Consider the following 21,088-nt stretch of genomic DNA (forward strand, 5'->3'; position numbering starts at 1 on the left):
TCTGAATTTTTAGCATCCTAATAAGTTGGCTGTGGCTTTGCAACTCACCTTCTAAACAACTCTTATTGCAGCCCTTGTCCTTCCAAGTTTATTACTAATTGAAGGCAGAGTCTGTATTTTATTCATCTTCTGACTCATGTTAGAAACCCTTAGTAGGACCTAACCTTTTAGCAGCTGGTCAGTGAAACTCTGCTCTGGGTCAGTCCCCAAAAAACCTAACATTTTGCTTTCTTTGCTAGAGACTTGACCCTTCTTGCACCCTTCTTCTTTCTCTTTTCCCCAACATCTTTGGTCTTTGATCCTTTGTCCTGCTTCTTTGGATGGCTTCTGCTAGGCCCTCATACTTGACATCAGCTTTCTGGTTTTCTTCCTTAACTCTAACTTACTTTTGTCCCATCCAACTGCTCTGACTGAACCTCTCACTAGACCAGCTTCAATCTCTGGCTCAAGTCCTCTAGGAACTCTACCCATTCTCCTACCCTACTACTGCATAAGAGGGAATGAGACATGACACAATTGCCCATATATGGCAAACATGTCATTTCTGCCTTCCTTGCAGGTCTTCTTCTGTAAAATAGCCAGAAATGCTTCTTTAAATATACAGTGATCTTTGCCTTGGCCAGCCCTGTGATCTACTGATTGACAGAAGTTTGAAAAGGAAGAAGAAGATACCCAGTTAATCACCCCTGGTCAATCCTGTCTTGTTCTTGACTTTAAATTTTCAGCTCTTTCTCTTGGCCCTAATATAGCCAATCCAGATCATGTCCAACTATTTTCCTAGGTGACAGTTTTTTAGGACTGTTGCTATCCTAGGGTCAGACAGTATCAGCGGTGCTAGAACAGGCCTTGGACAAGAAAAGAGCCTGGGCCTCTGTGGTACCAAACTGTGCCTCAAGGATGACTCAGAACTAAGATGGCCCCAGTGGAATTGTATCACACTTGAACAGACTATCTAGCCATTCATAGCCTAGAGATTGTCCATCCTCAGAAACATTCCAGGGACACTGACAGCTCTTAACAGTCCCCAGCTTTGCACAGACACACACAAAGGATATCAGTGCTGTGACAACAGCATACGCAGACCCCATTGCAAACGAGCCAGCGAAGATCCCCAGGAAATTCCCCACGGACTGGAAGAATGCTGCAGCATCAAATGCATTTGGATTCTCCTTGGGACTGTAAATGGATATAGAACTGAAAAGAAAAGAGGGTGAAGGTTAGTCAGTGACTTCCCTCTTATAGCCCAAATACCAGAAGTCAGAAGTTATCACCCACATTTCAGGAGGGCACCTTCTTCTGTGAGGTTAGGTGATGGCTGGAAGAGTTCAGAAGAAACAAATGAGAACAGGGAGAGGTGGAGAAAGTAGAAAGCTTTCCTTTTCCTTACAGCCCAATCCCATGGTATCAATATATTGTTGCCAGTCAGTAAACATTTTTATATTGGAAGGGTCATAAAGAATATTGTTTTTGAGCAAACTAGGCATTAAAACATGGTAGGTGTATAAGGAATCTGCTGAGGAGATAGATAACTGTGAATTATTTAGTGGCCATATGTCTTCAGTGCTGTTATATATTCACAAATGCTCCTGATAAAAAGTGCACTTTTATGGCCTGTGCACAAATGGGCAATACAAATCACAGCGTGCACAAAATATTCTGCTGTGATCTTGTCATAAACCACAAAGCATTCCTCCTCTCCAGTGTAACCCTTCAGAAACAGAGCCCAGACGATGCTTAGAGCATCACAGTATTAACCCCTGGGGAGAGACAAAACCCTCATTTTCCCACTGAAACAAATGGCAGCAGCTGCCCGAGGTCATCTTTTAGACCCCAATTCTGGTGGCTGCCGACAGATTTATTTCCATAGAGAAAAATCAATCCGCCAATAGGCAGTCTGCTCACTTAAATATTTTTGAGGACGCTGCATTTGCTATTTGTTTTTAACCATGGCCTCAAATCCCAGAGTGTTAATATGAAGGACAAGGTGCATCCTATTTTAGGAAATATGAACTCTGTATTGTAGCATTAAAATGAACAGACGTGCTAGAACCAGTAGTTTTGGGGAGACAAATAAAGTAGTATTTCAGGATTTTTTTACAGTTTTTATTTTAATTATGAGGTCTTTAAAACTAATCAGGAAAATCAAGAGTTTTGCAATAGGTACTGTTAGGGATTTTGTAGCAGTATAGAAAGCAAAAAGTACACTAGACATGCTGACTTGAGATTAGATTGGATTTTACAGAGATGTAACTGACGCTTTATGGTTTGGATGATTAGAACATGTTAACTTTCTGACTTGACCTTTTGTATCTAGAGACTAGCTAAGTGGGGGTGGGGGGTGGGAGGTGTGTGGGGAGGGTGGAATGGATTCCATTTCTTCTACAGGAAGATGTGTGGCTTAAAAAAGGTAGTTTTAAATGTTCTTACTTTTTTCCCTGGATGTCTTTAAAGCATTAAAGTAGGCCAAACACTTCTACTTTGATCACGTAATTGGATAAAGAAGATGAATGTGGATCTCAAATGGAACCCTGAAATGTATGCAAGAAAAGGATTGCCTTTGATGTGTTTTCTTTTTGTAAAGTGTTGTGCTTTGCAGGAAAAAAAAAATGGAAAAGCAAACCCATATTAAGGTCCTCTGTATCTGACAGTCTAGAGAATGGGTGTAAAACCCCACGACCATTATGAAACTTGGTGGCCAATGCTGCAAAGCTTGATGTGTGAGTTGACATTCACCATATTTCTTCATTCCAACGAAGGAACAATAGTGATGAGAAAACATTCTATTTGCATTCTGCCCTTTCAACAAAGAGCTTTGCATAGTAATACAGTTGTGTAAATAATTCTGTTAATTCCTGGGGCTACCAGTAGACCTGGTCCATAAACAGGTACCTCTTCACTCTCATCTCCAGCTCTGCACTCCTAAAAGTATCTGTCTGTCCTTATGCTTCCTAACCTTGGAGCACCATCATCACATCTTTTGGCCATATCCTCTACCATTATTTATGTAATGTTTTTCCTTAAATCAACTCATTTTTATTCACATGCAAGAGCATTTATTAAAGAATGTTTACAAAGTCATAGGTTTGATGTGCTAATTTTATCTCTTCTTACTATATACGAGATTATGTAACTATTACATTTGATAAAAAGTTCACCTTTGTGTCACCTAAAATCATCTGGGTAACCCCACTGTTCTCAGTCTGCATTTTGGGAGACATTATCTTCCTGGGCCCTGATGCTCCACCCAGTACAGGCAAATTTCATATAGTTCCTTGTGATGTTCGATTTAACTTAAAGGTAAAGGCTAACTCCCCTTGACTTATGAAGACTTGTATGTTGAATTTGCTGCCCCTAAAGCTCCACAGGATGTATACATTGGGTACCTACTAAATGTCAGGTGGTGCATTAGGTGCAGGGTGTCAGGGGACAGGCAGGAAAGGGCATAGAGAAGAGAAGCAGAATTTGAGTCAAAAAACATTTTATTGAAGATATACAAGGCATATATATGGAGGCGGAGAGGCTAAGATGTAGATGACCTTAGCTCTAGTCATGGTGCTAAGTGTGATTTTGTGAGAGATACACAACATTTAATGGTGCAGATGAGGCAAGAGTCACTATTTCAGATTAGAGGAGATGGCATTTGATCAAGGAAGCAAGTCAACAGACAGTGATGGGAAGAGGGCACTTGAGGCCAAAGAAAAAGTGTAAGCAAAGGCAGGAAGGCAGATGAGATGAGGGCATTTCAAAGCAGAACCGTATAGTTATGGCTGGAACACAGGGACCATGTATGTGGGCACCTACGGAGAGGGACAGATAGGTAGATGGTGTCACTCAGCTTTAAATTTCACGTTACAAATATACAAAAGCCCTCACGTTTACATAACATTTTGTCCCCCTTATGCCTTAATTACAACTTCATCTGATCCTATAGCATTCCTGCCAAGTAAACATGGCAGATATTGTTATCCCTCCTTTTCTTTCTTTTCTTCTTTTTTTTTATAAAGCAAAGAAACTAAGTCAGAGAAATTAAGACCATAGAGCTATTGTGTTCAAAATGTAGATTTTTTTGGTTTCTCCCTTAAAAAAGTGACTTTGGGAGGAAAACATGAACTCACATCAGTATAGTTGAATGAGTGCTGCACTGACTATAAATACAGTAGAAGTTCAAGTACTAGAACCTTTAATTTCATCCCTGTATGGAACATGGGCAGCCCTTTCCTATATGCAAGGACAGAGCAGAGTGCACTGTATGGGACAATAGTACCCTCTTCCCCATCTAATTAGATGGCAAGACTCGGGGCTTCTCATGGGAACCTGCTTTCAGGCTTGGCTCCTGGACCTAAGCTTTGCTGGGCCTGGCCTGGATCTTTTTCCTCTTTCTATGCCCAGGACACAGACTGGTGCCTGGCACATGGCAGGCCAAAAAAAGCTAACAGAATAAAGGTAGGATGATTGGAAAGTAGAAAGGAAAGAAAGAAGAAATACAGGAAAGAAGCAGGTTTACAGAAGCTAGTCTTGAAATGAACCATCATCTATGAGATTTGTTTTTATTAAGCAATGACTTTATATAGGTACATTGTGGGTACTTTTAGATTCATTAACCCAAACTGAAGATGACACTTGAGACTCTTAAGCCTCAAAGGTCTGACCCTTATTGGCTATATGGTTTGGGGCAAGTTATTTCATCATGCTCAGACTCAGTTTCAAAGTCTGTATAATGGAAATTTAATTATATTATCTCCCAGAAATGCATGAAGATATGAGGTACATTTAAATCCTGTATATTTATCTTGTTGATTGCAGGGCCATTCACTGGGTGCTGATTATGTTCATGAGAAATAAACACTCAATGAATGTTGACTATCATCATCACCATCATCATCATCATTCTGCCAAGAACTTCCACAAGCCTGACAATGACAGAGAAGAGAGTGCTGTGGCTGAACCTGGACTCAGCTCCTACTGCAGGGAGATGGGGTGAGGCTCCCCTCCTGGCATGCTGGGCTTCCAGGTTGTTGCAAGGAACTAGGCACTTTTACATGGGAATAGACAGGTCTCTGGGGGGAAGAAATGGCAGTAGAAGTGCGGCTAAGAAACTGTCATGTTTGTTGCACAGCTTTTCATTCCATGGATCCAAAATGAAGGGAGCATCCTCAGCAGTCTGGGCAGGGATCTGTCTCAGGATAAGAACAGGCGAGGAAACTGAGCTTGAGTTGGGTCACCCCTAGGTAAGTGGCACTGTTGGTGGATTCCTAGTAGACATTCTGCAGGCCCTCTGGCTTCTGGTGAGGAGTGATGTAAAGAAAAGTCAGGGAGGATGCATCTCTCTTGACTGCCAGGATTTTAGGAAGCTGTTCCCCCAGGCTCTAAATCCTGGTGAAGGAGGCATCTCTTTGGGCTCTGGTTTTCAGCTGCAACACTAAGCCTATGGATTGTAGAGCAACAGCTGCAGAAGGTGCATTCTGGAAACAAACAAGGGTTTGGGTAGCATATTCCAACTTCCACCCAAGAGAGGAAGAAATACCATGTTCCAGCAGTTTCAGCCCTTTGGACTTAAAAAGAAAACCATTTCCTCCCCCATACTGAGGGGGCTGCTTGGACAATTCGCCAATGCAAATATTGGAATGGAGAGAGGAGGAGAAGAGGAATTAGACTTTCTGTTAACCTGTGTGTGCTTGTTCTCTGGGGGCACTACTCTGAAGAGGCACTGTTTATAGCACAAGCTGGTGAAGATAGATCTACAATCCCCACATTTCTGGAAAGAATATTTAAGTTAGATGAAACCAATATCCTTGAAAATGATATGAGCAGAAACACATAGTGGTGTTTAAATATTCATCTCATAAATTGGAAATAAGTCCAGGTTATTGATTCATTCTGTTCAGGAATAGATTATTCAGCAAAAACTAGTTTGATGGTAGTATATTGTATCCGTTCTCAGAAATAAATGTGTGCAGCATCTTTTATTCACAAACTTTTGAAATGGATGAGATATCCTAAATTCCTTTGATGAAAGCAACATGAATAAGGATCATGTTGCTCACTGTATCATTTAAGATTCACAGACAGGATCACAACTCCAACGACCCGGTTTTTTTTCCCATCTTTATGATGTTTCTTCAGGGAACTCACCTGGCAGCTTAGGTAGTGTTAAGAGCATAGAAACTGAATCTGGCATCTGGGTTCAAGTCTCAGCTCTACCACTTACTGCATGTGTGACCTTGAGCAAGTTACTTAAATTACATGCACCTCAGTTTCCTATAAAATGAGGATGATAATAGTAGTAACTATCATATAAATTGCTACAAGAATTCAATGAATTAATGTTTATAAGGCACTTGATATGGTACCTGGATCACAGGAAGAACTGGACAAGTATTTCTTAAGTAAATCTTACTTCTTCAAATAACCCATTCCTCCTCCTGCTCCTCCTCCTTCCTTTCTCTCTCTTTTTCTCTCTTTTGAACTGAGAATTTGCTTTACTTCTAAAAAAAAAAAGTATCTCAAATTAGGTGTCCAATTAGCACTTCAACTGAAACAGAACTGAGGTGTCATCACACGTCTCTCTTACACTCTGACTCACTGGTCCCTGGTCTAGGATCTCTGGGTGTCAGGGATCATTTGATCTTAGAAATTGTTTTTTGTGGAATGGTGTATGATATGTATGCTCAATAAATGCTAGTGATGAAGAAGAAGAAGGAGAGAGCAAAAAGTAAGAAGAAAAGGAGAAAGAAGAGAATAAGGTACTACAATTATGCTGGAAGTGAAAATGATAAAATGTAGGGAAAGTAATCTATAAATGGTACCACCATCACTACCACCAGTGCTATCCCCTCTGTGACTCTGGTCTCCTTACCATTCTGGATCCTATTGAATCCTCTCTCTCCTGGTTTTTACAGTCTTTCTTAAGATCACCTGGTTTCTAATACCGTCCACTTTGTTAATTTTCACTGCTACTGCTAAAATATTTTGCCTCACATTGGCTTGCTTAAACTACTCAACAATGCCAAGCTCCTGGGCAGTTATTCTTTCATTATGATACTGTCCTCTGACTGGCCCTCCCAGCTCCCACAGTCTACTCATGGTCCTGGGTGCCTGACGGGGAAAACCTACTTCTCCTAGCCCTAAGTCTAGTCTATTAACATGAGATCAATGTCACTCAAAGACCTTCAAAAGTAAAATATTAAAAAAACACATTGTATCCCTGCCAGAATTTTTATGAACATAATCATTAAAGGAAAAAATGAGAAAATCATTGCTATACCCAAAGATATACAAAGGACTTACCATTTTCTCTGAAAAATCTTTAATCCCTAACAAAAATATTTCTAACTGCTGACACTAGTTTATTATAGAGTTCCTGATTGGTTGGGATACATATATCTATGTGTGTGCACACAGACACACACACACACACACACACACACACACGAAGTGGTTTATTATTTTTTTTTCAATTATTTATTCCAACTGTACTATATCAAATCCTTCTTTGTGCGGGTATGTAGTTCCATTAATGATGCCTTAGCCAAATTCCACTATTCAGTTTGTTTTAGTTATTAAGACTTGGTACAGTCTAGCTTAAAACCTAAATTGTCAAAGCAGTATTCTTCTCCTCCCTACAGAATGTTCTATAGCAGCAAGCAAGATGACTTGGAAGCAAGGAGAGGCAGAAGAGGTGTTCCTCCAATTCTCTTCTAGGCACCAATGTTCCCTGCTGTTGGAGGCACAGAGGAGGGATGGGGAGCCAAACTTGTTCCTGCTTGATCCCTCTCTTAGAGGTCTCTGCTGACATGGTAGCAACTCCATTTTGCTGAGAATCCCCTCACAGGCACCACTTGATCTTCCATCTGTCCTGCCAGCTATGTACATTCCCAGCCCTTTTCTATGGCTTGGATCAGGGACCATTTGGACAGCTTGGTGTCTCTCATCTTTCGTTTGACCTCCAATCCCCTTTAGTGGGCCATCGACTGCTGTGCCAAGTGGGCTCACCTTGCCTACTCCCTAAACACCCCAAACCAGGGAGCCTTCAGGTCCTGCTGACATGGAATGTTCATGCTAACTCCTTTTAGAAATCTCTAGGTCAGTCCCCATGTTTTTGTGTACTCCCATTCCATGAAACCATATCCAAGAAACCCCTTTCTTTGTTCTATTTTGAGAGAGCCTTAGACCTTTTGCAGTTTTCTCCAATGGGGAATGAGCTGGCAAGGCCTCTTCTTGCAGGTAGCCTCAACCTATTGGATGATTCCTTCCAGTGGAGGCCCTTCCACTTGACTTAGGATGGAGGAAGCACCCCCATGGACAGAGCTAACAGCTTCACATCTCAGACACTGCAGTCTCTCCAAGGATGACCCCATCCTTCCCTAACCCTTCATACACCAATTTGAAGCAAAGGAGATGGTGGGGAGATTGAAGGAAATGAGACTGATTCTGTTGCCAATTAAACCAGTTGGGAGGCCTGTGGCCTTAACTGCTGGGGAGAGCTGCTGTTTTTTTTAGTATGGAGCCATTTATTAGCTTTTGTTTTCATCTTTGCTCCCTAAATGCAATGTGGAAAACAGGAAAAGGCCCACAGGAGGATAAAGTTGTGACCTTTATGTCAGGGTGCGCCTAGTTTCTTTTCTCACTATCTATAGTTCTTTTGTCATTCTGCTCTTAAAGATTCATGTTAAGGAGAAACACAACATAGAGGGGCAATGAAAATTTGTAAAAGCTCCTCTGTTTAGTTGGTCCTAAGTGTCACAGGTAAGAAACAAAGTAGAAGAAAAACTAATTACAGTGCTATGTTGTGGTTAAATTTTTTGTCCTTAAAAAAAAAAAGAAACAAGTGGATCCTTATCTATTATTTATCTTTTAATAACTGTACCAACCTACCCTTTCTCAAGAAGTTGCTTAATTATGAATAAGGAATTGATTTTTATGGGGCCAAGAATTGTGTGTACACATTGGAATTCATTCTGGCATCTGCCTGCCCATTATTCTGGCTTATGTTTTGCCAAAGGCCAATGAAGCTCTGTCAAGAGGACCTGCTGTAAAACATAATGACTTCAGGAATTGGGGGCATTCCAGGCACCCTGGGAGGTTAGAAGAGCTGCCTGTTAATAATAAGAGGCTCTAGCCAGAAGTTTGCTGAGTTTGAGTTAGAACCACTGGGTTTCACCTTTCCAAGGGCCAACAACCCTGTAGGGTGGAGAGCCATATTTGCCGAGGGCACATTAATAACTCTTTCAGCTTCTGGAGGACCATTTAGTTAATGACTGTTCCCTGAGAATCCAAATTCATACCAAGGTGTGATTTTCCAAATCCTCGGCAAATATCATTTTGCCATTTTGACATCTGGCACAAAAGAAAAAGATGAGGGGAATTCTGTGGGAAGTATGAGTTAATGTGTCATAGCTGCCCCCAGAATAATACAGTCTCAAGCTATATCAACTGATTCATTCCATCCATAAATATTTATTAATCACTTACTTTGTGCAGATATTGTTCTAGGCACTAAAGATCTAGCAGGGAACACAACAAAGCTTCTGACCTCATGTTTCTTACATTCTAGTGGAGAAAACAACATAAAAAGTAGCTAAGCAGATAAACATATGATTTAATGACAGAGGCTGAAGAGCAAAATAAAGTAGCATGAGAGGATGGGATAGAGTGATAGGGAAACTGCTTTAGTTAGGGTGGTAAGGAAAGACTTTTCTGAGAAAGATTATTAAGTGGAGTCCTGAATAAAAAGAAGTGGAGAGAGAGACCTTTCTAAGTCCCTGAAGCACAGCTTGCTCAGTGGGTCTGAGTTGCCACAAGGAGGCCATGTGGCTGGAAGGAAATGAGTGAGGGGAGAGTGGTGGGAGACCAGGCTGGAGATGGGGCTGGGGCCAGGCCTTGTGGAAACTTTCAGGCCATTTTTAGGTCTTAGGATAGTCTTCTAGGGATTAAAGGGCAGCCACTGGAGGGTTTGGGGTCGGAGAGAGCTACAGTATGGAATATTTCAGATGAAGGCTATGTCAATATCAGAAGAAGTTGGTCCCATTGTACTCCTCAATGGCTGGAGCACACCAGGCCTCTCTTCATCAGTCCAGATGCTGCCGTCATCTGAATGAGACCCCACAAACCACAGCAGACCACAGGAGAAGGAGTAAGGTGGTGAAGAGGAAGATGGAAGGAAGGAGGAGAGCTTAAAGGATAGATGAATTTAGTAGCAACAGCTTCAGTGAACATCTGAAATGTGGTCATGCAGAGGAAGGACTGGACTCGTTCTTTGGGTTTCAAGAGGCAAGATACAGCCCAAAAGTAAAAATGTCAAAGGGAGAAAGATTTTAGCTTTATATTCTATTCCCAAATTTCCTAATTCTTATATCTGATGCAAAAGGAAATGGGCTCTATAAAAGGATAGTGAGTTCTCTGTTGTTGCAGATACTTAAACACAGAATGGAAGAGTTACTTGTAGGATGATATGGAGCAAAATTCATGCACTAGATGTGGGATAATGTGGCCTCTAGGAACCTCTCACCCCCAGAGTTATTGATTCACTATCTATTTTCAAGCTTCTTCCAGGAATACTAGGAGAGGGATGTAGGGTGCTTGGCTTTCTGTGCTAACCCCAATCCTGCCGTTGGAAATGGCTGAGCACTGTACTGCAACAGGGATGCAATGAAGGCACCAATGATTTAGGTTGGAGCTGGGTTGATAATGACATCAAGAACAGTTACAAATTTCAACATGGAATAAAGCCTTTGACAGATTCCTAAGTGGCTCTGCTCCATTAAGTTCCAACTTTAAGGTGACAAAGAGAGCCCTGAGTTTAAAATTGGTTAAAAGGGAAGAAGAGTTAAAGGAGGTTTGTTATGAATTATGTGTGCATTTTCTTTGAAAGGAGATCTTAAATTACTTTGCAATTTAGTCTGAAAAGTCTTGTCAGAATTGAATTATTAGTCTGTGGGCTTTGAGAAATTTTCTCTTACACCTAATATTGAGAGCAAAGTGAATTTGAGATAGTCTTTAAGATAAAAGTAACTTGCAAATACTCTTCTTTTATTTTGTTTTCTTTCTTCCTTTTATGAGGCAGAAACAGGAGTTTGAATCCCACTACTGTGAGCCTATTTAAAAAAGAGAGAGAGGGACTAATTCTTACCATCTAATGGGAATTTCAACCCTTTCTCCTACTTTTCACTTCCTTTAATCCTCACTAATGAAATCTTAGCTCCAAAGAGTACTGTGGTATGTGAAACTTTTAGTCATAATAGATATTAAAAGATATAGAAAAGTAGGTTAATAGCCACTAAAGATGGAAATCTAGTTAAAATTAAAATATAATCATTAACAGGTTGAAGCAGGACCAAGTATTAATCCCCAAGGTTGCAATGGAGAAGGGGGTCAGGTGCTTCAACATTTATTCAGCACTCAAAATACTATTTCTTGTATTCATACCATGGATCATTCAACATGGATCAAGCACTATGGTAAGCATTTTTATAAACATTATCCCATTCAGCCATCACAGGACCCCCTGAAGTAGGTGCCATTGTGATTTCCATTTTACAGATGAGGAAATTATGGCTTAGAGAGATTAAGTAACTTCACATATTTCACCTCATTCAATCCTTCCAACAATCTAATGAAGAAAGCATTGCATTTTAGAGATAAACAGACTCAGGGAAGGTAAATCATTTGCCCACAGCAACTTACTAGTAAATCGAACAGGAGGTATTTAACTCAGATCTCACCAACTGAAAGCCTGTGTACAATGCAGACTAGAAAGAGGTAGCATCGGGATCTGGCACCTGAGTGTGACCACAGATAAATAACTCAACAAATGCTTCACCTTCATAGGAACGAAGAAAAGACCACTCTGGGAGTTTAAGGTTTTAGGACATCTAGTTGTGATTTGTAAGAAAAAGCGTTGCATTAGTTAATATACCCATCTCAATATGAGGAGTTTTGCTGACAACCCAGTGTTGCTTATAGGCCAGGATTTCCTCATGGAGACCTCTTTTCCATATTGAATGGTTTTAATATCTTGGCGTTCATACCAACATCAACCCACGTTGTTCAGCCTGTGCTTCCGCATGGTGATTTCTATCTCTTTATACTAATTACTTATCTGTGTCTCAGGATCCTCATCTGAAAAATGGTGATGATAACAATTATGCCTCCTACTTAGAGTACTTAGAGTAGGGATTAGCTGTATCAACATGTGTGCAGTGCTCCTCCCTGGGACACAGAAAGCATTCCATAAATGTTAGCTGTTATTGTTGTTACTGTTATTTGTATGGATATTATCGGAATGATCGCTATATCTTTCACCATTTGCTCAAAAGAAATCAATAAAAACTGAACTCTATTTCTAAGAATATGGAGGCATTTAGGAATTCCAATTAATGTGTCAGAATATTATAAGAATCTTCTGGGGGTGAAATGAGCAGTATGTTTAGAGTTAGATCAAATACTGAATTCATCTTTTTCTTAATGAGGCCTGTAGAGCAGAAGGCTACTGGGATAGTATCAAACAAGGAGATGCATATAAATTGTTAACAATACCTAAGCACAAAAGATCCATGGTTGTCTTGCAAATCCAATGGAGCTGAACTTCTAGCAGCTTTGCCGGAGAAGGGGACACAAAGGTAAACATACCACAGAAATCCTGTTGCTTTACCTAAGGCAAAAAATGTTCATGAACAGAGGGTGTCTAATGAAGTTGTGTGGGATTGCTGATTAGCAACAATCAAGGAAAAATCATGAAACCAATGGAGTTTGCTTTTATGGAGATCACCAATTCACAGCTCACCACATGCTACATAGAGATAAAGAAGAATCTAAAAACAGGCATTTGCTTGCATTTGGGCCTGCAATGTTTCAGACATGCTGTGTGCTGAGGACAGAGATGAGTGGCTGAATGAAATGCTAGTTTCTTCTGGCTGGTCAAAGGACTTTTCATAGACAATGGGCTGCCTTCCTAATGTAAATGCCTTTCATTCCCATATTAGACAAATCCCACTCTCATTATAAGAGATTCCTGAGACAGCCTGAGTTTTACCTGATGACAAGCAAGTTCCTGGAAAATATCTGCACTGATCAGCTCATTCCCCCAGACTCTTTCCCTACTCTTCCATTTATTAACAATTAAGTGAGTATCTGGGCCCCAAATCACAAATTAATTTAATTAAGAATCTGTATCCATCTTTTTAGAGTTGAAGATAATTTCGCTTGAGTTCAAGGTTATCTTTGGGGGCAAAGCACACAGTTATCTTCTTAAGTTAATGTATTTTACCAAGATAGTTGCCTCACTGCCACAGATTTCAATTTTGTGCTTGAAGCATGGGACCTACAGACCAACAAATTATACCAAACAGAGTTTTGCTTCTACATGATGTTTTTATATTACATTATATGTGTCTAGCAGTTGTTATCAAGTGGATATTGTAGAATGCTTAAGTTTCACAGAAGAGTCATCTCTGATAGTAGGTCTTGAAGACACAACTTCCTCTGGGATAAAAATGTGGACTTTGAGGTATATTTGAATCTCAAGCCAATACATCTTGTAAGAATTACGAGATTCCTCACTCAAGCAATTAATAGGCCTTTCCTACCCCATGCAGTAAAGACAGTTACTAAGATATGGAGGCAGAAGCCAAGCACAAAGATGAACACTTCATTTACTAAGGCCATCGCTGAGCTTTGGAGGAGTACAAGCTACCACTGGGTGCCAGGAATTAGAGCCCTGGGCCATGAAGCAGTAGAGAATGGATTTTGCACATCTAGGCAGGCAGTAGCTCAGAGGCTGGGGGAACATGCAAGTTGGATGTCTCAGTTGGGGACTGGGGTGGAAGGAGGTCAGTGGAAGACTTTACATCAGAACCAGGTTAGCAAACCAAAATGAGTACGTAAATAACCAGTGAGGGGGCCAGGAAATCAATGAGTCAAGGAGTCCAGGGATGGATGTGAACCCAACATAAATCTACACATGCACGTTTCTGGGAAGGGGATTCCTTAACTCTCATCACCTTTTCCATTTAGTTCATGACCTCAAAAAGATTAAAAACCACTGAAGCATGGGTACAAGTATACTGATAATAGAACAAGGAGGGAGTGGTTAAAAGCTGAGGCAAACAGTGATCTGCAGAAGGTGAGACAAGAGGTAGAATCAGATAACCACTGCAAGACACAGGAAACAGGAGCACCTTGGTAATGGAGGAAAACGTGTGCCTAAGTCATGACCTTTTTTCACACACATCCTGCTGGGGCAGGGATTGTATGTGGCTGATCTGGGAGAGCAGACAATGTACACAGGAACATAAGTGAATAGTGACAGGTTAGAAAGAGTGGCAATTCCTGACATTTAAGTATATCTGGATAGAAAGTTGAGGTTTTGAGAGTTATATTTGCACAGAAGTAAATGACAGAGTTAGGAAGTATATAGCAGGTAACACCATGAAGCATACATTAACGTGTGGCCTGGGTCAATCCTACTCTCTATACATGGTTTAGCTTATGTCAACTCTATTGATACAACACATCCAAAGACCCATGTCAAGACTTACTATCATCACCACTATTAGACTTGGCTTTCTGTAGGCCAACCAGAACATGTGAGACACAGCAGCTCCCAGGCTTGATTCATTGTGCCCATAACGTGATATTCAAAGGATCTTGTCTTTGTTTATACGTTATGAGAAAAAATAGGCTGATGCTCCCCCCGAAATTTGGAGGGAAATTTGGAGGGTTACATTATGAAATAAATAGCACAATGGTAATATCATTAGGGATGCATACATCTATTTCTAAAATGGGTTAAAACTAGAGAATTTTTCCTATAATTTGTGAGGGAAGAAGCAGGTGGCCAGGGTGGGTCTGAAGGAGAATAGAATTATTCTTCTATCCATTTAATGGGTATGCTACTAACTGGTGTTGAACTTTACTTCTTGGGATTAAGGTTATATAGAGATTGCAAACTCTTTGAGAGACAGGGCAGAATTCATTGATTATACCACACTGTCTCCTCTGGATTAAGTGTATTCATTAGATTTTTATTCAAACGTATTACCACCTTCTTGGTAAATTCCAGTTTTTAAAAAATGCCTCAGGGCCATTGTTAGAAAGTATCCAAATGAAAACAGAGGTGAGCCAGTGATAGGAGAATGCCATTTAGTTGAAAATAATAAAGGATTGTGGCTGCTTTCATATTCATTAACTGTGCGTGCGTATGTGTGTGTGTGTGTGTGTGTGTGAGTGTGAGTGAAAGAGAGAGAGAAGCTCCACAAAAAAATCTTATGCTAAGAAATAGCAAAATCCCTATTTTTGTGTGTGAAAAGTCTGCTTTAGCACTTAATGCTAATGAAACTTTATCAGGAGGAGGTCAGTGCACAATTAGAGATTATAGCACTGTAAATTCTTATGAAATGTGATGGAGAAGGCCTAGGTAACTTCATCACAGGAAAAGTATGATAATCCCTGCAAGCCTAATGCCAGCATTTGGGGTCTATAATGAAATGGAAGGGTAGGAAAACCAGACAAGTGCTTCTGCCATTTTGCCTACTGACTTGGAATTGCATGACAATTCTTGGCTCTGAGGCCGAACAGTCTCTGTAGGTGGCAGTGGAAAGGAAGGAGGGCATTGGTTCTGTTAAATTATTTACACTGAAAATGTTCAGGCTTTAAAATTCTGGATTAAAAAAAAAAGAACTTAAGCTGTAAGTTACCAAAATGATGAGATAGAGAAAAAATAATTTCTGGCTTTCAAACCATAATAGAATTAACTAGTAAGATATAAAAAGACAGTTTGTTGGTAAATTGAGTGATCAGTCTGTGCAATGCCAGCTTAATTTTAGAGTCTTAAATAGTGAATTTGGAGAGCCTGTATGGTCTGTTTCTGCAATATGTTCCATGTTAAAATTCTTTTGGACTTTGTGCTTTCTACATTGCAATGTTAATAGCTGCCAGTTATTGAGGGTCTCTTGCAAGCCAAACATGCATTTTGTATATACTATTTGTAATCTTCACAATAATCCCATAGGAGACATAACAGTATCTATGTATTACAAGGAAGAATTGAGGAAATTGAGGAAGGTTAAGCTACGTGACCAAAGTCATGTGGTGAGTAAGTGGTAGGACTGGCATTAGAACCCAGTTCCAAGCCTTCTATGTTGCCCTCTCCCTCTCTGCTACCAATAAACTGTATGTTGGCAAGTTCGTGTATCAACAAAAGGTTAGTTATATGTGGTGGTTTCAATGGGTAAGTGCTTTCTTTAGGTAGTCTCTACTGGTGAGGTCTTTAAATTATCTACTTTAACTTGTATCTGTGTATTTCCTTAGTTCTTTCTTCATGTATTTATTTAATAGTAAACCAGAAAAAAAAACTGGCCCCAAGAGCTACTGAAACTGAAATAGAATAGGGTTGTCCTACTCCAGACTTTCCCCTAGGCTTAACAAAATGTTTATGTTTGAAAGGTAGGATGTTTTGTTTGTGATCTGGCAAGAAGTCACATATCTGTTCTTGGCTGCTACTAAATTTTACAAATGATTAAAACATTATTTTTCTATCACAGTGGAATGTATTACCAAATGGAGACTCCTCTTGGGGCAACATGATGGAAACCTACACCACAAAAGCAAACTTGGAGACATCTGGACTGGATGTCACCAAGAAATGGGAGCCTCAATAAGTTCTCTTTGAGCTTATTTGTTCTTCAAAATACACAAGGGTTTGGGGCAGTAGTCCCTTGTGATGTAGGCATACCAACAAAAGTTTAAAATGGAGCTGGTAGACCTGATGGTTCTTACAAATCCAAGATCCTCCCCAAAGAACCATATTCCTTTGGCTTCAGAGGTGGTTCAGCAAAAATGGAAACATTTTTTAAATGAGAAATTAATTATACTGAGATGCATCCTATACCAGATGATGATCTCTTCTCTACCAACGACTCTTATCAAACATCTGCCTAAGGCTACCATAGCCAGGAAAAGGTACTACTGACTTCTTCTGAAGAGACTGATTATCTCCTTTCTTCATTGCTGCATTCTTTTAGAAGCTTCCCTTCCTGAATCAGAATTTAAATCAGCACATCCTTCATTCTTGCCTAGTTTAGTGAGAATAAAATTATTAGAATTACTTTCCTTTTGAGTCTCTCAACTAAGATGCAATGCCATACCATGAATAAATTGAATATGGTGGTGTGGCTAACATGTAGAAATGAGAGAGATAGGGGTGCCTGGGTGGCTCAGTCGGTTAAACATCTGACTTTGGCTCAGGTCATGATCTCATGGTTCATGGGTTCAGGCCCAGCATTTGGCTCTGTGCTGACAGCTCAGGGCCTGGAGCCTGCTTTGGATTCTATATCTTCCTCTCTCTTTGCCCCTCCTTTGCTGGCGTTCTCTGTCTCTCAAAAATGAATAAACGTTAAAAAAATTTAAAAAAAAGAAAAAGAAATGAGAGAGAGAGAGAGAGACAGACAGACATGTCTTATGAGCACTGAACTGAAACTCATACTTGCCCTGATTGCCAAGGCAAGCGATATGTGGAATAAATGTGGGCAATGAAGACTTCTCTGGAAAAATTCCATCAAGTGGTATTCTAATCCCAAATTCTGGCTTATTTGTGTGTAACACTTTCTCGGTTGGCTTAAATGGGAAACAAACCTGGCGGCAGAAAGGAGAGAGATGGGATATACTGCTCACTGTACAATAGATTCTAATATGCTACCTTGTCCTTTAGTAAAAGTAAAACAATCCCTTGTGGCTGAGCTTAAAGGGAGAAGGTTTTTTGTTTTTTGTTTTTTTCAGTCATTTTCTGGAATAGGATGAGATGGAGCCTTCTGCAATACCTTCACTGTAGCCCAGATCAAAACTTTCTCCATGGGCTTCTCTGCTTCTTCTGAGTGATGGGAGGAGAACAAACCAGGGCACAAAATGGTTCGGCAAAGTTGGGATGAAATATAATTTAATTTCATATAATATATAAATATAATTTATAAATTAAATATATATTTAATATATATAAATATAATTTATAAATTAAATATATATATTTAATATATATATATATAATTTATAATTAAAGTACCTCATAGTTAGGTACTTCTTGTTGAGTTATCTGGCTGTTTCCATCAAGGACATGGTTTATGAGATCAATAAAATGATGTGACATCATGCTAAGGGAATATGAAAAACTCATTCAAAACTCAGTGTACAGAAACTCCCCAACAATGCATAAAGTTTTGAGCACATGTCACGGCAAAATCTTTCTTCGCTTGTCTTCCTATTTACTTTCCTTCTTAAACCTCAGCAAAAAGAAAGTGCCAGAACTTTTAGCATGAGCCCATGAAAGACATGATTAATCTCAGAACTGAGTTAAAAGGAAACTGAAGCTTACTCTTAAACTATTTCACACTTACTGACTGAGATAGAAGCAAATTTAGAGGTTCCTCAAAGCTCAGAGAAAGGTATGGTGCTGAAAGAAGCAGAAGAAAAATGCAGCTTTGATGAATTCTAATCATAACTGTTATTGCTATGAAGCAATTCTATTCAGAGTGGCATATTAGGGGGGGGCTAAAAAATGAGTGCTGTCCTCCCTAGAATCCTAGTATTGAGAGCTAGTAACAAACAGTTGGATTTTAACTCAGGGGCCACAGATAAAAGGCTCCATTTCTGCCTATCAACTCCCTGAGCTTTCCAGTCCCCTAGGAAATTTCTTTTGAACATATTCTCATACCTTTTTTTTTTTTTTTAATGGAAATGTTAGTGGGAAAAATCCACTTAATTGTAAGGGACACATTATTCTGAGAGCATAGCTTCCCTCACAAATATCAGCGTCACTTCCACTGCTCTGTAATAAGTGGCTGCAGCTGTTGCCATGGCAATTTTCATTTTTAAAAAACTGTATCCACACAAAGACAAGCAACGCAGCTGTTTCCATGAGGCATCATAAAACAACCCCAGATGTAATGACGCTTGTGCCTTTTGCCAGAATGAAGGGAACATGTCTGTAAATCCAAGCAGAACCAAAGATGGGGCTGTGGCTCTGCTCTGATAGGGTCTTCTTGGAGGGTCACTTAGAGCTGATGAGAGTTCAGCTTCTATCCATTTTTCTCAGGCAGGTATTTAGCATCAGGTCATCACTGGTTATGCTGTTTACATAACTTGCTCCAATAGCTGTCTTTGAAAAAGACACCCTCATCCCCTAAATCTCCACATGCTACCCCAGAACATTCCAGAAGCAAGCTCTATTGACAGCACTAGCCCAGGACTTGTTTATCTGAAGTTCCATGCCCCCCTACCTACACGCTATGAAAATGCTACCAGAAAGTCAACACAGCATGTTTAAAATCATTTTCCATTTTCCTGTTAGGAAGGTGGGCTGCCTGCTGTTGTCCTTGCTCCTCAATAGGGAAGGCATTTGGTTTTCTCTGTGTGGGGTCCTGTAGGCACCAATAATACAAAGACAAAAAGATACCTGTGGAGCTGCCATTTCTTGAACAATGGAATTCTCTTGGGGAGCAGGAATCTTTTGTTTGTTTTGTTTTTTTGTTTTCAGGGTCTTGATTTGCTTGGCAAATCTGATGCTGAAAATTATGTGAGGAGAACTCACAGCTTCAAAATGTTGGTGGCCTCAATCCTTTATTTTGAACAAGATTCAAACTAGCTACCCTCCCATTGACCTGGGGCGATAGTTCTTGCTGTCACACAGGTGCAGTGGGACTGTGACAGCAGATTAAGTTGGAAAAGAAAGTCTAGGATGTGCTTCATGGGGAAAGGTTTGAAAAGAAATTATATTCCCTGTCATTCTTCCTCCCCCAGCTCATATTACTATTTAACTCTCAAAAAAACATAATTATGTTTCTGGATTTCTCTACAGTTTATTAAACAGTCAGTTCCAGCTCTTTTGTTGTTATTATGAGCATTGAAATATGAACAGTATAAATCACCAAATGCCCAGGAATCTAATAATAAAAGGACTTTACTTGGAAGGCATAAGTGGTTCTATTATTCCACGAGGAGGGCCTTTGTTTGCAAAGAAATATGGCTGTTCTTAACATTTGAGTAATCAGCAATCTTTGTGGTGGTTGTTGCTATTAAAGGTAAGGTTGAGATGTGGCCTACAAATAAACCTCAGGAAACTGTGGGCTTCATGAGCTAAACAACGGCCTGGCCTGTGTTTGATCCTAACTTGCCACGGACACTCTCTGTGACCCAGCAAAATACGACTTCTCTCCCTCATGCTATTGCAATGCAAATGGCACTACAGGAGAAACAAAGAATCCAAATTCCTTCACAGTGCCTTAGGTGTTAAAATGTCATACATAATAAAGTATATGATGAAATGGAAATAATTAAAAGAAACAAACACCTTATGGATCCCTCCATAAGAAATCGGCCTATCAAAATATTTCATCTGTCTCTTGTCATCTCTCAAAGTAAGAAATCAATCATTGGCTCTTCCCATATTTTTTTTAAACTCAGAAACCAAAGGAAATATGGAGGATGATGTCGCTTGTCTGAGGTCACACAGCTAATCAATAACTGTTCTATTATTTTCTGGCCTCTTCCCTACCAGCCCATTGTTGCTTCCAGATATTCTGTTATCCTGAAAGGCAGCAACAACTGAGAAATTCCCTCTGGGTGGACTATAAGTGTGTGAAAAATATTCAAGAGTAGTACTCAATAATTTATCAGATTTAAATATTAACACGGCTAGGTCAATCCTTAAAGCTAATAACTCTACTATTTTTTAATATTAATGATGTACAAAGATTAGTGACATTCTTGTTCCTCCAATGGGTTTGATATCACCCTCCTGAAACCCAACTCACAGTAATCAGAAAAAGTGATCAGTATGAAAACATCCGTGTTGGTCAGCAACCATGGCTAAGGAAAGAATTGGGAAATTCTCTCCTTAGAGAGGAGCTAAGATAATGAAATATAGGAGATACAGATTGTTAAAAAGACCATAAAGCTGAAATATTTTCTCCACAAATGCTTTAGACTATTTCAAATCCTCTTTTTCACTGTGCCCCAAGGCTGAGAGGAGAGACCCACTGGGCTGCCTGCCTCTCTCCTTCTTGGCAGGGCTTGCTAAAGATCAGAAAACAATGTGGGAAGG

General features: G+C 39.9%; 1 protein-coding gene across 11 annotated transcripts in view; it reads right to left on the reverse strand.

Annotated features, from left to right (window-relative positions):
• The window catches only part of SLC9A9 (solute carrier family 9 member A9), a 703,484-nt gene that overhangs the window by 298,799 nt on the left and 383,597 nt on the right, over positions 1-21,088 (reverse strand). For 10 of the 11 annotated variants that reach the window (XM_058730134.1, XM_058730131.1, XM_058730132.1 and 7 more), the window contains one exon: positions 1,056-1,194. In XM_058730134.1, the coding sequence (XP_058586117.1) occupies positions 1,056-1,194 (139 nt within the window). Of the gene's footprint in view, positions 1-1,050; positions 1,195-21,088 lie in introns of all 11 variants that reach the window. The other variant, XM_058730127.1, reaches the window with a different exon arrangement.

Source organism: Neofelis nebulosa, chromosome 5 (genome assembly GCF_028018385.1).
Source record: "Neofelis nebulosa isolate mNeoNeb1 chromosome 5, mNeoNeb1.pri, whole genome shotgun sequence".
Taxonomy (NCBI): domain Eukaryota; kingdom Metazoa; phylum Chordata; class Mammalia; order Carnivora; family Felidae; genus Neofelis; species Neofelis nebulosa.